Source organism: Balaenoptera borealis (assembly GCF_965194805.1).
Source record: "Balaenoptera borealis genome assembly, chromosome: 13".
Taxonomy (NCBI): Eukaryota; Metazoa; Chordata; class Mammalia; order Artiodactyla; family Balaenopteridae; genus Balaenoptera; species Balaenoptera borealis.
Genome location: NC_138870.1, coordinates 33,227,019 through 33,243,229, shown reverse-complemented (window position 1 = coordinate 33,243,229; position 16,211 = coordinate 33,227,019). Strand labels below are relative to the sequence as shown.

General features: G+C 40.8%; 1 protein-coding gene across 3 annotated transcripts in view; it reads left to right on the top strand.

The window, feature by feature from the left end:
* Nucleotides 1-2,126: 2,126 nt before the first annotated feature.
* SLC2A13 (solute carrier family 2 member 13) overlaps nucleotides 2,127-16,211 on the top strand; it is a 456,196-nt gene continuing 442,111 nt past the window's right edge. For 2 of the 3 annotated variants that reach the window (XM_082349411.1, XM_082349410.1), the window contains exon 1: nucleotides 2,127-2,807. In XM_082349411.1, coding sequence (XP_082205537.1) covers nucleotides 2,258-2,807 — 550 coding nt within the window. In that variant the 5' untranslated portion in view covers nucleotides 2,127-2,257. The remainder of the gene's footprint in view (nucleotides 2,808-16,211) is intronic. The other variant, XM_082349412.1, reaches the window with a different exon arrangement.

Here is a 16,211-nt window from a genome sequence, read left to right as displayed (position 1 = left end):
TTTTTCATTTCTAGTAAATGAGTCATTGCTGTACCAATATCTGCTCTGCAAATAAGAAGACAAAGAACAGACTAATTTAGTGGTTGTCAGAAGTTGTACAGTAAAACAGTGATACTGATAGGACTCATGTCTTTTGATCCTTAGCTTTCCATTTCATCATAATCTGCGGTTGGGGCAGGCTTCAGGGAAGTATACTTTGGACTCACGCTGTAGTGTTAAAATGAACTTGGCTCCCTCCAAGGGCTGGAAAGAACTCTGTTGAACTCTCTGATCCCTTTTTTTCATGTCACATTTCTTTTCAGATGTAACCTGATCGTAGGTATTTAGGTGCTGTGATGATTTGGAGTGGAACCATTTTAAGTAGTTTAGCGTTCTGTGACACAAAAGCTGAATTTCCAGCAAGGATGCTCAGGAGCCAAGGTGTTCCTGACAGGAGTAAAAGGAAGTTTGTTTCATCTCAGCAAGAGAGAACTGTCAACAGTACCAGCTGATTCTCATCTGGTAGAAGAGCCCTGCTCTTCAAAAGCGATGAACCGGCTCACCACCAGGTGGCGAGGTTTTATTACAGCAGGCATGGAAAAGGGCGCTCTCTTACCTGAATCTTTTTCTGTAGCCTGAATATTAGAGTTCATTGCTCCAGAGCTAAAAGCTCTCTCTGTTTAATTGATCCCTGGGAATTATGAGAGAACCTTACTTTAAAGCCACACAATAAGTTTAAACAGTTAAGTCCTCTAAGCCCATTAGTTCATTTTTCCTTGGTGCTGTTAAGGAAAGTGTTATATTATGGAGATAATCATGACTGATAATCCAAAGGAAAGCAATTTTGACAAATTCTAATATAAATTTTTATTGAAAACGAAACGACAAAATCCTTTTCTTTAATAAGAACAAGTTTTAGGCTGCATGAAAAAATAGGCCTCAGACTAAGACTTTTGCTCAAATAAGGAAAATAAAAGAGCACTGAAATAAGGAACAAAATTATATGATGCTTTACCTCCTGCCCTGAGCCTGAAGAATGAAAGCAAATCAGAGGGACAAAGTTTCTCTTCTAAAGTGGAGCTGTGTAAAATGATTTACTACTGACTTCAAAATGAGGAAAAAAACTAACAACCGGCAATTAACTCAACAGTTTAAAAAACTGGTGGCAAGTAATGTCATCTTTGCTTTGTTTCAAGCAAATGAAGCAGTTAAAATTGCCCCTGCAAATGGAAGGCAACAGTGCAGACTTCTCAGGGGAGAAGACATTCTTCCTTTTAGTGAGTATGTTGGGGGAGTTAGGTGGAGATTTCCTCTTAAACGTTAAATCACATCAAATATTGGGTTTACTTTGTACCAGTGGGAGCTCCTTGGTGATACAGGAGTGTAATGTATAAATGTGAATTTTCTTTTACACATCAGGGATCCCTGGAAGGAAGTTTGGGATTCACCTGGGGAGATTCGTTATCTCTGTCCTCAAAGAAATAAGATGTACCGTGCCTTTAAAATAAGCATAAGTTGAGGAGGGACTGGAGATAAGAAACTTAATTGCTCCAGAACAGACCCATTTTTGTCACAATATTATAAAAGTAAGGAAGAGTACTTGCTATATGCCATAACAGGATATTTTTTCCTAGGCCCTTTCCAGGCTTGGCCATCCTCAGGCTTTTATAAGAGATTCTCTCCTTGCCTTTCCAAACCGTGCAATCATCGTAGGCGGTTTCTCCGAGTCTGAAAGCCTAGTAGCCGGCATTCAAACATTGGCTTGCTACCCAGCTGCGGCCCCGAAACTAGGGGGCTTAAAGCTGTAAGGATGCGAGAGCCACGTAAGAAGGAGCCTAGGTCGGAGGTCGCGATCGACCGGGGCGGGGGAGGGGGGGGTGGGTGGGTGGGTTTTAGGGATCGGGGCGGGCTCAGGTTGGCCCCGCCCGGGGAGGGGGCGGAGCGTCTCCGGCCCGGCCCTGCCGGCTGGGGCTGCACGTGACCCGCGGCCCCACCTCCCGCTCGCTCCGCAGCGCCAGCTCGGCAGGCGCGGGGCGTGAGTCTCGAGTGAGACCCGCCAGGCTCCAACTCCGCAGCGCCGGGGCTCGGCGGGCAGCAACTTTCTCCCCGGAGCGGCCGCGGCGGCGGCGGCGGCGGCTGCTGCCGTGGCAGTCGGAGCGGGAGCCGGGAGGAGGAAGGCGGCGGCAGCGGTTCCTTGTGCCCGCTCGGGCTGTCTAGCCCTCCGAGACCGCCGGCCCGCGGAGCCTCGTCCCCCCGGGCAGCCCCGGGCCCCTGCCCTATGTCCCGCAAGGCGAGCGAGAATGTGGAGTACACGCTGCGGAGCCTGAGCAGCCTGATGGGCGAGCGGCGCAGGAAGCAGCAGGAGCCGGACGCGGCGAGCACGGCTGGGGAGCGCAGCCTCCTGGCGGCCGCCGAGTCCAGCGCCAGCCTGCAGGGCTCGGGCGGCGGCGGCGTCGGGGACCTGGAGCGCGCGGCGCGGAGGCAGTTCCAGCAGGACGAGACCCCCGCCTTCGTGTACGTGGTGGCAGTCTTCTCCGCGCTGGGCGGCTTCCTGTTCGGCTATGACACCGGGGTGGTGTCGGGGGCCATGCTGCTGCTCAAGCGGCAGCTCAGCCTGGACGCGCTGTGGCAGGAGCTGCTCGTGTCCAGCACGGTGGGGGCGGCCGCAGTCTCGGCGCTGGCTGGCGGGGCCCTCAACGGCGTCTTCGGCCGCCGCGCCGCCATCCTGCTGGCCAGTGCCCTCTTCACCGCCGGCTCCACGGTGCTGGCTGCGGCGAACAACAAGGAGACGCTGCTCGCCGGCCGCCTGGTTGTAGGGCTCGGCATCGGTGAGTTCCGGCTTGGCGAAGGGCGCCCGGGGGGCCCCTGGCGACACCGCCCTTGACCCTAGTCGCTGCGTTCCTTTTGCCCCTTCGGGGTCCCCGTCGGGTCTGGCCGGCTCCCGAGAATACTCCGCGTCTCTTGCTCCTGCTCTGAGAGCCCATCTGTTTGTTAGTCCGGCCTCGCAGGCTCCCCCTAGGGTGGGGGTGGGGGTTCTCTGTAGTCTGTCCCGAGCCCACGAGTAATCTTCGATTTCCCACAGACAAGTGAATCCGCGTGATTGTTGCCTCTCTGAGCCCTTCCAGGAGCCCCGCGTATCACCAGCGTTTTCCTTGATCCAGCCCTACCTGATGCCTATCTAGAGCTTAGGAAGGAGGGTCTCTTTACTTTTCAGCATTGTCTCACTTTGTTTCTCCATTGCTAGACCGTTTCCTTTCCTAGGATTCCAAACTCCGAACCCAATCAGTCTTAAAAGTCACAGTAAGAGAATTTTTAAAGTTAATCAAGTCATCTGGACTCTATTTTTTGCTACTCTTCACTTTCCTTCTCTAGTCATTTATCTTTAGGGTGGAGTATTATTTTTTCTCCTCTTTTGCTGTTACTTTTTGTATTGCCCTTTGCTTTTCATTTTCTTCCCAAATAAATTCTTGCCTTTTCTGTTTCTCTGACTTTTTCCTTTAAATCTATATTCACCCACTCTCCTCTTTGTTTTGCCTCTCCTGCTTTCCCTTAGGTCATGTTCACTTCCTAAATTCATTTAGGAACTACTCGCCCTGTGGATAAATGCCTAGCAAGGTAGATGTTCGCAATTTACTTCCAAAATGAAGGGATTTAGGTTCCCTTGGCATTGATTTTTCACCCTGGTTGCTGAGCAGGGGAGGTGCAGTTGGTAAGTTCTTGGCAGATGGAAGCTATTTGGAATGTGCTTAGTATTATTAGAAAACACTTTTGAGACAAAGTAGGGGGTTGAGACTTAAATCTCGCTAGTAATTTTTCTAAGACACGCCACTGTTGCTTTTTTAATGTTGCCTTTCATAATTCAGTTTTTTTGTTTCCTTTAGGGTGCTGTTGAAGTATTTCTTCCCTATGGCTAGGGATTGATGAAAGAGCCCTTTAAATCTTGGGCTCCTGATGATCTGTCCATTCACTACTTGTTTGACCTTTATGCTTTTTGCCTCTTCTCTGTAGGCTCTATGGGGGAGAGAGCCCCATTTATGCAACTCCACATGTAGGAACCATGGGCCTAAAACCCAACTCACTGCACTTTTATATCCAAAATCGATTATTACTGACTTCCTTTTTGTTTGTGTATCGCACTGTTAATTGGGAAGCAGGACAAGCCTCTCAGTAAAATGTTGAGTTGGTGCATTGAAGTCCAAAATGACCAAAAAGTACAGCTGAAATGAAACCTCTGTGTACAGGAACTACCTGTGCCTTCAGGATTATTTTCTCAGAATTCTCTGCCTGGGATATCAGACTACCTTTTTTGTTTCTTCGGACATTGAAATAATGTAATTTTAGGTAGCAAGATTTGTTCAGTAAGACTGAATCTTATTTGTGATTTTGGAATTCAATACTGTTTTGCAGAGATCTCTAAATGAAGTTTCCTAGTGTTTAGCTATGGCAAGTATTGGATATTTGGGTATTATGTTTACTCTTATATCTGATAGGAAAATTAACCCGCTGTTGTGTGTAAGGGCCCTTTCCAGATGTTGTGAGCAGAACAGTGAGGAGCATTTATATTTCAGTGAGAGTGGCAGGGCAGGACTAAAGCAAGGTAGAACTTGCTCATCTCCATAAGAAAGGATCACAGTGAGGGCTGATGAATTAAAAGAGGGTACCATTACTCCCAACAGAAGAAAGCCTAAGCTCTTCCAGATGGAAATGGTATGTTGATGAGTAGTATTTTGACAGTAGAAGTAAGGAAAGGACCTTCTAAGCCAGGGAATGAGTAAAGAAAGGAAACCATAGGCCATACGTGGGGAACCAGGTGGATGCAATAAAGAGGATAAAGCCGGAGGTTAGATTGGAAAGGTTGGTGTGCAAGAACTGCATCTGTGTCTGTGGCACCTGGGCTGCTTGCCTGATAGTGCAGCCAGTTGAGACGTGGTCCTGATAAAAAATTAGTTAAATTTTTTTAAACTAACGGCCTGTCTCATTTCCAGGGAGAGCACCCCTTAGACTAGAAGCCCTGATACAAAATTTCGTAAAAAGCCCTCCTTACTTAAAAAGTGAAGAATGTTTTAAGGTCGTAAACAGGTTTTCAGATAAGCCACATTAAACATCACCACCTTTCAAATTAGGATCTATGTGATGCATGTAATTGTACACATAGAACTCTTAAAACTCACAAAGATTACTAACCATTCAAAAAAAGAAGTCACAAATATTTTTAACTACAAGGAAATGGGTCCTAACATGAGCATTTTTTTAGGGATACAAAATCAGTTTTGCTTGTTTAGTACACTAAATCTGAGTTTATTTCATGCTGTTTTAAGTAGTTAAATTTTATGTGTGGTCAGGAGTTTTTGTTGTTGTTGTCGTTCTTTTGATATTTAGTAAATGTTGAAGAATAACAAAATGTGTCTTCTGGTATAGTTTTCAGACAAGTTTGCAATGGTAATTTCTTACTTCCACAGATTTACCTGTGGTAAATATAAGGGCCGGGAGGACAGAGTTTTTTATTCATTTTGTTCACTAATGTACAGTACTCCCAGCCCGTAGGAGACACTGGTTGTACTTGTAGAATAAATGAGTGACTAGTAAGCAGAAACATTAAAAAATTCCACTGCTGATAGGGTATCGCTCTAAGTTAGGATTGTTATTATTTTTTTAAGGGTATCATGAAATATTTGAAAGGCCATCTAAGGGTTTTAGTTTGTAATAGTTTAATGAAATCATTTATTTGTTTAACAAATGCAAATTAAGCTTCCATTATTGATTGTGTCAGTTTCGGAGTAGGCAGTAATTAGATAAAAATCCCACCCTGGAGGTGTGCATACTCTAATGGAACAGAAAGGCCAGCAACAAGAAATTAGGGACTTCCCTGGTGGCGCAGTGGTTAAGAATCCGCCTGCCAATGCAGGGTTCTAGCCCTGGTCCCGGAAGATCCCACATGCTGCAGAGCAACTAAGCCCGTGCGCAGCAACTACTGAGCCTACACTCTAGAGCCTGTGAGCCCGCGTGCTGCAACTACTGAAGCCCACGAGCCTAGAGCCCGTGCTCCGCAACAAGAGAAGCCACCACAATGAGAAGCCCGTGCACCGCAACAAAGAGTAGCCCCCGCTCGCCGCAACTAGAGCAAGCCTGTGTGTAGCAACGAAGACCCAACGCAGCCAAAATAAATAATTAATTTAAAAAAAAAGCAATTCAAATACAATAGAGGTTTCTCTAAGTGCCATGGGAAACACAGGAGAATAGGCAATTGCATTTTTTGGGGGGAAGAAAATAGACACATAATTAAGCCGGTTTTGTAGAAACAGATATTTAAAATGGGGTTTGAAGGATGAGTAGGAGTTCAGCAGATTTACAGAGAGCCATGAAACGAAATATTATTGGTGCTTTAGTATGGACTAGGAACCCTGCTGTTACTTTATATAGGTTATCTCATTTAATCCTTTTAGCTCTAGAAACAGGTCTCCTTTTGCTGGATGCATACATACCTCATAGATATTGTGGGTTTGTTTCTACGCCACTGAAATAAAGTGACTATTGCAATAAAGTGAGTTACACAAACTTCCAGTGCATAAAAAGTTATATTTACACTATACTGTAGTCTATTGTGTACAAATAGTATTATGTCTAAAAAAAAATGTACGTACCTTAGTTTAAAAATACTGCTAAAAATTGTTAACCATCGTGTGAGTCTTCAGCTAGTAATCTTTGGGGGTGGAGGGTCTTGCCTCCATATTGATGGCTACTGACTGATCAAGGTGGTGGTTGCTGAAGCCTGGGTAACTGTGGCAATTTCTTAAAATAAGACAACACTGAAGTTTGCTGCATCAGTTGACTTTCTTTCACAAATGATTTCTCTGTTAGCACGCGATGCTGTTTGGATAGCACTTTACCTATAGTTAGAACTTCTTTCAAAATTGGAATCAATCCTCTCAAACACTGCCACTGATTTATCAACTAACTTTATGTATTGATAGTATTCTAAATCCGTTGCTGCCACTTCAACAGTCTTCACAGCATCTTCACCAGGAGTAGATTTCTTTTTGAGAAACTACTTTCTTTGCTTATCCGTAAGAACCATCTCCTTATCCGTGAAAGTTTTATCATGAGATTGCAGCAATTCAGTCACATCTGCAGGCTCCACTTCTAATTCTGGTGCGCTTGCTGTTTCTACCACATCTGCAGTTACTTCCTCCACTGAAGTTTTGAACTCCTCAAAGTCATCATTAGAATCAACTTCTTCCAAACTCTTGTTAATGTTGCAAAATAGACCTCTTACTATGAATCACTAATGTTCTTAATGGTATCTGGAGCGGTGAATCCTTCAGAAAGTTTTCAATTGACTTTGCCCGTATCCATCAGAGGAATCACTATATATGGCAGCTATAGCCTTACACAGGTATTTCTTAAATAATAAGACTTGCAAGTTGAAATTACTCCTTGATCCATGAGCTGCAGAGTGGATATTATGTTAGCAGGCATGAAAACAACATCAATCTCATACATCTCCATCAGAATTCTTGGGTAACCAGGTGCATTGTCAATGAGCAGTAATATTTTGAAAGGAATCTTCTGAGCAGTAGGTCTCAATAGAGGGCTTAAAATATTCAGTAAACTGTGTTGTAAACAGACTTGCTGCCATCCAGGCTTTGTTCCATACATAGAGCACAGGCAGGGTAGATTTAGCCTAATTCTTAAGGGCCCAGGGATTTTTTAGAATGGTAAATGAGCATTGGAGCCAGGCATTGACCTCTCTCTATCTATGGAAGTCCTAGAAGGGATCTTCTTCCAACATAAGGCTGTTTTGTCTATGTTGAAAATCTGTTGTTTAGTTGTAGCCACCTTCATTAATTATCTTTACTAGATCTTCTTGGTAACTTGCTGCAGCTTCAACATCAGCTCTTGCTGCTTCCCCTGTACTTTTATGTATGGAGTTCTTTCCTTAAACCTCATGAACCAACCTCTGCTAGCTTTAGACTTTTCTTTTGCAGCTTCCTCACCTCTCTTAGCCTTCGTAGAATTGAAGAGAGTTAGGCCCTTGCTCTGGACTAGGCTTTGGCTTAAGGAAATGTCGTAGCTGGTTTGATCTGTCAGACCACTATAACTTTCTCTGTATTAGCAATAGGGCTATTTTGCTTTCTTATCATTTGTGTATTGCTGGAGTAGTACTTGTAATTTCCTTCAACTTTGCCATCATCACAACTTGGCTAACTGGTGCAAGAGGCCTAGCTAGTGGCCTGTCTTGGCTTGAGACATGCCTTCCTCATTGAGCTTAATCATTTCTAGCTTTTCATTTAAAGTGAGAGACCTGTGACTTTTTTCACTTTAACACTTAGAGACTGTTAAAAGTAGGGATATTAATTGGCTTAATTTAAATATTGTTGCCTCTCAGGGAAATAGGGAGGCCTGAGGACAGGGGGAGAGGGGCTGGGAAGCTGTTGGTTCCTGGAGCAGTCAGAACAAACACAACATTTTTTGATTAAGTTCCCATCTTATATGCGTGCGGTTTGTGGTGCCCCAAAATAATTACATTAGTAACATCAAAGATCACTGATCACAGATCACCATAACAATTATAGTAATAATGAAAGAGCTTGAAATGTTGTGAAAATTACTAAAATGTGACCCAGAGACATGAACAAGTGAGCAAGTGCTGCTGGAAAAATGGTGCCAATAGACCTGCTCTCTGCGGGGTTACCACAGACCTTCAATCTGTAAAAAAATGCAGTATCTTCAAAGCTCAATGAAACAAGGTATGCAATAAAACAAGGTGCAGCAGTTAAATGACAAAGTCACTGGTGCAAAATCAGAATTAAAAAACAAAACCTCGGAGTCTTTCGCTCTTTGAATTACTGGGCATTTAAGTTAACAGCAAGAGTAAAGGCAGCAAAAAGTAAAAGCAGTATATGAAGCAAAAAGTGACTGAAGGGTGATGATGGGTCAGCCATGAAACTGGAATGATTTTTTGCGGGGAGAGGTGTGGATTAGGCTGAATAGGGTTTATTTGGTCTTGCCTACGCGGGAACAGTCTTTGGAGATTTCAGTTGTAAATGATATGATCAGATTAAACATCCCTTGAATTTTTTTTTTCCTTCTTCTTTAAACCATTCTGCTTTTAAACTCTTACTTTCTTCAACCTTTTGTCAACCCCCCCACCCCCCGCAAAAAAAAAAAAAATCAGGAGGCTGCAAATAAGAAAAGAGTTTATTTGGTGTCTTAAGAATTGTGATTTGGGAGATACAGATTCAGGTAACCCTGAAAGAGTGTTCCAAGGAAGGGAAAGAGTCAGGTAAAGACAGAAAGTCACGAGGTTGCTAAAAGTTGCCTGGTAAGAATTGTGATTTTCTCTGATGCAAGCTGGAAAATATCTAAAGGAATCATGAGTTATTTTAGAGTAGGGGTCCAATAAGTATCTTGAGTTTCTGGCAGGTGTTCTGGGTGACTTCAGGTCCAAAGGTCAGATTCCATACAGGCTGAGAAATGCACTTTCTTAATGGCGTCCCAGCTCTGTTTAAGAGAGCTCTTTTAGCAGTACTGACTCCATTTTGATTTTCCTTTCACACCTTGCCTCTTTCAATTTTGTAGTATGAGAAATCCTTTGCCGAGATGGTTACTACCAGGTGGCTAAAATATGTGGTCATGAATTACTGGAATAGGAAGAGTCAGTGCTCCCTTCAACAGAAATCTTTGAAAAATATAAAGATATCAAGCAGTAGAGTATAATTGTTCAATCTATAATTAGAATGTATAATTATATTAAATGATTCATGTAACAGAAGCATAAGAAATCGGGGGTGTTTGTATTTGTTTTAGTTTAAGGGTTCAGTTTCCTTGACTAGTTACAACAAAATCAGCTTATTGAGTACCCATTTTGAAAATGGCATATTTCAGGTTTTGGTTTCACCAGAGGTTCCTTTGGTTCCTCCTGTCTCTTATCCTTGACTTGAGTCCTGGGACCAGACTTTTGCCATTGTTCCTGCCCTACTACTTCTGACACCAAGCTTTTTAAACCTGAAGACTCTAATTTCAAATAGGACACAAATTTGCAAACTCAGAATTTATTATATTCTATAGAGAATCTCATTTTCATGTCTTTTACACAGTTACATTTTGTAAGTGCTCAGCAAAATTGTACCTACAATCAAAGTTTTTAGGTGTGGTTAGGTACAAAAGGATTGAAGGAGTGTGAATTTGCATGTTTTGCTTCATGTGATTATTGTCTGGGACCTTGTGTCTCTCATGCATAACACACACACAAGGTTGTTGTGACAGGGCAGAGTATAAGAATGCTATACTGTTATCATTGTTAGCATGTCCATAGCCAAAAAGCACGCAATGTAATTTCTACCTTTTTCCACAGTGTTGGCATTTACTGCTCATTGTAAGTGGTGATTTAGCGCCTGTGTGGGGCATATTAAAAAGGGTCTAAATTCAGATATTTACCAGTATCCAAAACGTTTACTGAGAATTGACATGTTAATTTATACAGCACTGGGTTTGCTGAATTAATCTTAGATTTATACCAGTTTCTCCTCTGTCGGCCTCTGTCTGTTGCGGTACTCCCTGTCCTCCTCTGTCTGTTGCGGTACTCCCTCTATTGGAACACAGTTTGTAGCTGCTTATTGCAGCTTTTAGTTGGTATGTTATGGCCTGTTGAGTAATATTTTTCAAAAATGTATCAGTTTTATTCAAACAGCACTTTGAATTTTTATACTTTAATGCAAAGCAATTGTAAAATCTTGTCTGATCAGAAAGTCATACTTTCTCAATACAATCTCAATGCTGAGATTAATATCAATAAAGAATTTCATTTAAGGTAATCATAGAATCAGACAGATTTTTAAATAGTTAATCAGCTAGTGCTGATTTTTTTCTTTTTGCAACCAAGTTTGTTCCCTTCCCCACCCTCCATAATTTCTTTCAGTTTTATCTTTTTTTGTTTGTTATCCGAATAATTATTTTCTTAACATCTTTATTGGAGTATAGTTGCTTTACAATGCTATTTTAGTTTCTGCTGTATAACAATCAGCTATATGTATACATATATTCCCATATCCCCTCCATCATGCATCTCCCTCCCACCCTCCCTATCCCACCCCTCTAGGTGGTCACAGAGCACTGAGTTGATCTCCCTGTTTGATGCAGCTGCTTCCCACTAGCTATCTATTTTACATTTGGTAGTGTATATATGTCGATGCTACTCTCTCACTTCATCCCAGCTTACCCTTCCCCCTCCCTGTGTCCTCAAGTCCATTCTCTATGTCTGTGTCTTTATTCCTGTCCTGCCCCTAAGTTCTTCAGAAACAATTTTTTTTTTTTTTTAGATTCCATATATATATGTTAGCATATGGTATTTGTTTTTCTCTTTCTGACTTCACTCTGTTTGACAGTCCTTAGGTCCATCCACCTCACTACAAATAACTCAATTTCGTTTCTTTTTATGGCTGAGTAATATTCTATTGTATTTATGTGCCACCTAAGTGTCCATCGACAGATGAATGGATAAAGAAGATGTGGCACGGTTTTATCTTCTTTTAAAGCAGGATTTCTGTATTGGATTTTTGCTCTCTACCGGTATGAAACTGACATGTAAAGTAAAACTTCATTTGACTTCTTTGACTTCTGTTTCCTTGTTTCATACATGTTAACAGTTTGTGTGCACTGCCCCACCCAGCTACCTCCACACTTTTATATCTGGTGGCACTGACATTGTAGAGTTATAGTGAGAGTTATGACCTAATTATGTTTGCCTAGTAGTATTGCATTGCGCTCCTTGAGTGAGTTGTCAGTGAGATGACATAAGTGTTAACGTGAGTTCTATGAAGTTGTTCATGTGACTTCTCTATAAAACATTTCTCTTTTTTATCCATCCATACTTCTCTCTTCTGTGTCTTAAGCTCAGAGTAAGAACACAGTCTGAGTTGACTGATTCACACTAATGTCTTTGGCTTTAACACCTTTAATGATATAGAACCTGCTGGTAGATCTCAAATAGCAAGCAGTCTTTGCCATCTTTACTCAAAAGCACATAAACTATTTTTCTTTTTTCTTCCTGATTGAACTTGGTTCCTTTATACATCCTTCCCATCCTTCCTGTTTGTAACTCTTTTCATTTTCTTACCTTTCTCTTTCCTTTGTCCTTCAGAGTAAAGAGTAAGCAACACTTGTATAGAGAAAACTTTCATTGTCTGGAGAAAATATGTACTCAGTAGAAAACCCCAAAACATTTTGTATATTTAAACTTTAACTTCCTTGGATGTATAGAGAAAAAAATAGCCAAGTTTTACAGATACGTCTAGACTCAAGTTGGGAGGGAGTACTGCATGCTTCATACTTAGGCCTTTTATTAAATATTAGCACCATTGTTTGGAATTATGTGGTCTGGAATATGTTTTGAAAGCCACACAGCAGAAGCCTCATTTCACAATAAGGCTGAGCAGTGTGATGGGGTCCCCAGTGCCACAGTGCACAGTGGCATCATGGTGGCACCAGCATCCTTCTGTACTGATTTCAGCATCTCCCTGCTCTGTGCCAGGGGGAGTCTCCCCAGTCGCTTCAAGGCAGAATGTGAATTGGCAATCGATTTAGCGACCAGCACCCTGGAAGTGATACCTAACATTTATTCAGTGCTTACTCTATGCCAGACACTCTTCTAAACATTTTGCTTATATTCCCATAATTTTCATAATAACCCAGTGAGCTAATACTATTACAGGCATACCTCATTTTATTGTGCCTCACAGATAATTGTGCTTTTTACAAATTGAAGTTTTGTAGCAATCCTGCATTGAGCAAGTCTGTCAGCACCATTTCTCCAAGAGCATTTGCTTGCTTTATGTCCCTGTGTCACATTTTGGTAATTGTTGCAGTATTTCAAACTTTTCAATTTTTATTATATTTGTTACGATGATTTGTGATCAGTGATCTCTGTTACCATTGCAAAAGATTACGACTTGTTGGAGGCTCAGATGATGGTCAGTATTTTTAGCAATAAAGTGTTTTTTACTTAAAGTAGTACATTGAGTTTTTAGACTTACTGCTGCTTTGCTTTATTGCAATATTTGCTTCATTGTGGTGGTCTGGAACTGAACCTGCAACGTCTTGGAGGTATACCTGTATCTTCTTTTAAAGAAGAGGATATTTAGGTGAAAAGAGATGAAGTAACTTTCACATGGTCACAAAGCTCCTGAGTGGTGGAGCCAGAGATAGCTCCCAAGAGGTCTGGCTTCAGAGTCTGTCCATGCTCAACTGTTTTGTAACTCTGTCGCTTCTCCCTGAAAATAGCATAATTGTTTTTTACCATGATATATTATTGTGAAAGTTAATTTTAAAATATAAAATTTTTAAATGAGTTTTTCAAGAACATGGCCACAGCATGTCAAGGAATGACAATGAGAAAAGCAAAGCTTAGAGGTTAGAACATCTCTTTCCTTTGCTAAGAGCTTGTGAACAGGGATGCCTATAATCAGAGCTGCTGTGTTGCACAACTCCAGGGGGCTCATGCACACTGTATTCACCCTTAAGGAGGTATATTCACATGGAATATAGCGAAAGTGGGGCTCCCTGGCATTGGAGAGCACAGAGGTATTGCCTATGATACAGCAACTAAAATTAAAAACTGCTGCTTTTCCCTTTAAGTTCCTGATGTTCTCTCTGTTTGGAATGAGCTTTTCTGTAACATTCTCTCTACCCCTTGTCCCAAAGCTATTTACTGAGTGATGACTTTGTTGGGTGTTGGAGAGAGAAAGATAAAACTAGTCGCTGTTCTTCAGAGACCTAAGTCTAGTGGGGGAGAGACAAACATGAGAGCACAGTAACATGTTCTTAATCCTAACACTAGAAGTATCTATAGGATGTTTACTCATCCTTCCAGGTTCAGCTTTATCGTGAAAGCTTTCTCAGTTGGCCTCTGCTAAATATTGGCACTTTCTCTGAAGCAAATCATGGCCTTTAACTGCGTTATTCCTTACAATGTATATATCTTTTTGGCTGTGACTCATCTCCCCTGGTAGAGCAGAAACTCATGGGGTTAGGTAATTAGGTATTAATAGTATTTGTGTCTTTTACTGTGCTGAGTTACCCACTGTTTATATATTAAGCTCTTAAATATGTAGCAAACTAATGAGTACGTAAAAGTAATACCCAAAAGAACATTACTGTAGTTGAACACTAGAAGGCTCAGGTACATACTTAATTGCTTCACTGTTAATTCAGAAATGGGACTACATGGTGGTGAAGCTTGAGCCCTCTGGATTCACACTGCCTGGGCTCACACCCTGGCTGGCCACTTACTACTTGGGTGATTATGTCAAGTCTTGTGCTTCAGTTTCCTCATCTGTAGAATGGTGATAAGACCTGCCTCCTAGGGTAGTTAAGAGGATTAAATGAGTTCATATTTATAAAAGTGCTTTTAAAGTGCCTGGCAAAGTAAAGCATCAGTGTTTGTTAAACATTCACACATAAGATGTGTAACCTTGGGCATTTACCACTGTGTGCCTCAATTTCCATGTCTTTAAAATGAGTGTTATGATAACGCTTAGAAAATAGCATTGTTGTAGAAATTAAATGAGCTAATTCATGTAAAACTGTCTGGCTATCAATAAATGGTAGTTCTTGATCATTGCTTTAATACCTTTTGTAATCAATGGAATTAAATTATCCTTAGATTTTTATGTTTATCATAACTAGTAACAGATGAGTAAAAATTCCATAATATAAATCGAACAGTCAAACTTGAAAGAATGAGTAGTTTAAAAGTGGGGCAGTATTCTTTCTTTCAAGTGTTCAGTTATATTATGTAAAATTTATTTTCCAGCAAGACAGATGAAGTTTTGAACTGGGTCTTGAAGAAAGTTACAAAAATTGGTTATCTGAGAGAAGGGTACATTTCTGGTTGGGGAAGGGGGCAGTGATAAATGTAAAGCATTGAGGAAAGTAGGCAGCTTTTCTTGGCTAGGTGGAGGGGTTGAATAAGAAAGTAAAAATGTGAACCTGTTTGTTAGAGCTAGTAGTAAGGAACCAGTTGAAGCTGTGATATTAGCTCTGTCTTGTAATGTAGTATTTTATGTGCCTACTTACAGACAAAATAGTTCTGTTCTCAGTGGAAAAGATATATCTGCCTTTTTAGAGTCAAAGAATGAAAGTATTAGTAAAACTTGAAAAATAATAGTTTTGGAATAAAAAGAATTTTAATAATGGAAACTTTCATATAAAACTTCATTATCATGTTTTTGGGCCTAGTTTATGACTCCATGTCAGGAACTCATTCTGTACAACATAGCAAGAAAATTGGAAACGAAAATGCTGTGCATGGTTTTTAAGGACTAAACATTAACCATTTAATGTTTGCTTAGCAACTGCTTGTAGTTTTGAAAGAAAAATGCAGTGACTGAAAATAAGTTGCGACCATGTCTAACAGTAGATATCAAAGATTCTTGAAATATAGTCATTATTAGAAATTAACATCAGCGTAAAATTTGAAGCAGTACTGCTGTGTCTACCTAATTCCAATATTTACTATAAAATCATAAAGAAAATGGCTTCTAGAACTCCTCTCTCCACTATTTTTGGATGCATAAGTATAGTCAGTGTAACGTGGCCCTCCGTGATTTTGTAGGTAAGATAATATGTGTATCTGGACTATATCAGAGGCCATGCAGGGCCCCTCCTGCCCACCTGGCAGTGAAGTTGGTGAGGCCGGAAAATGTACAAAAAACACACAAAGCCGAAAACTGTTCAAGTCCTTGGTCATGTCTCTTGAAAGCAAGCTTGTTTCTTATAAAATTCTTATAAAATCTTACAAAATCTTTCATTATATTCTTATAATTCTTGTAAATTCTTTCATTATAAAAATTCTTATAAAATCTTTCATTATATTCATTCCTAGGTTAGGAAAATATTTAGAATTTTTAGGAGTTTACTATTCCTTCCTCTACTTGATTGTCCTTTTTAAATGATGTTTTAAGTTAAAATTCATCCCGTACTGCAAAGAACATAGAATTCTAACAGTTTGTCATTTTTCCTTGAATACCCTTTATCTGTGAAAATTCGTAATCTTCATTGCTTGGGATATGATGCTTACTTAAAGGTAGCTTAATAGAGGTATTGTAAAAAGTCAAAATATAGTAGGTCCTAAAACAAAGCCCATTCTTTATGCCTATGTGTGTATGTTTTTTATGTGCATTCACTCATTAACCAAGAAGGTTAGTACTTTCCTTAGTTTAAGAGTGAATTAAAGG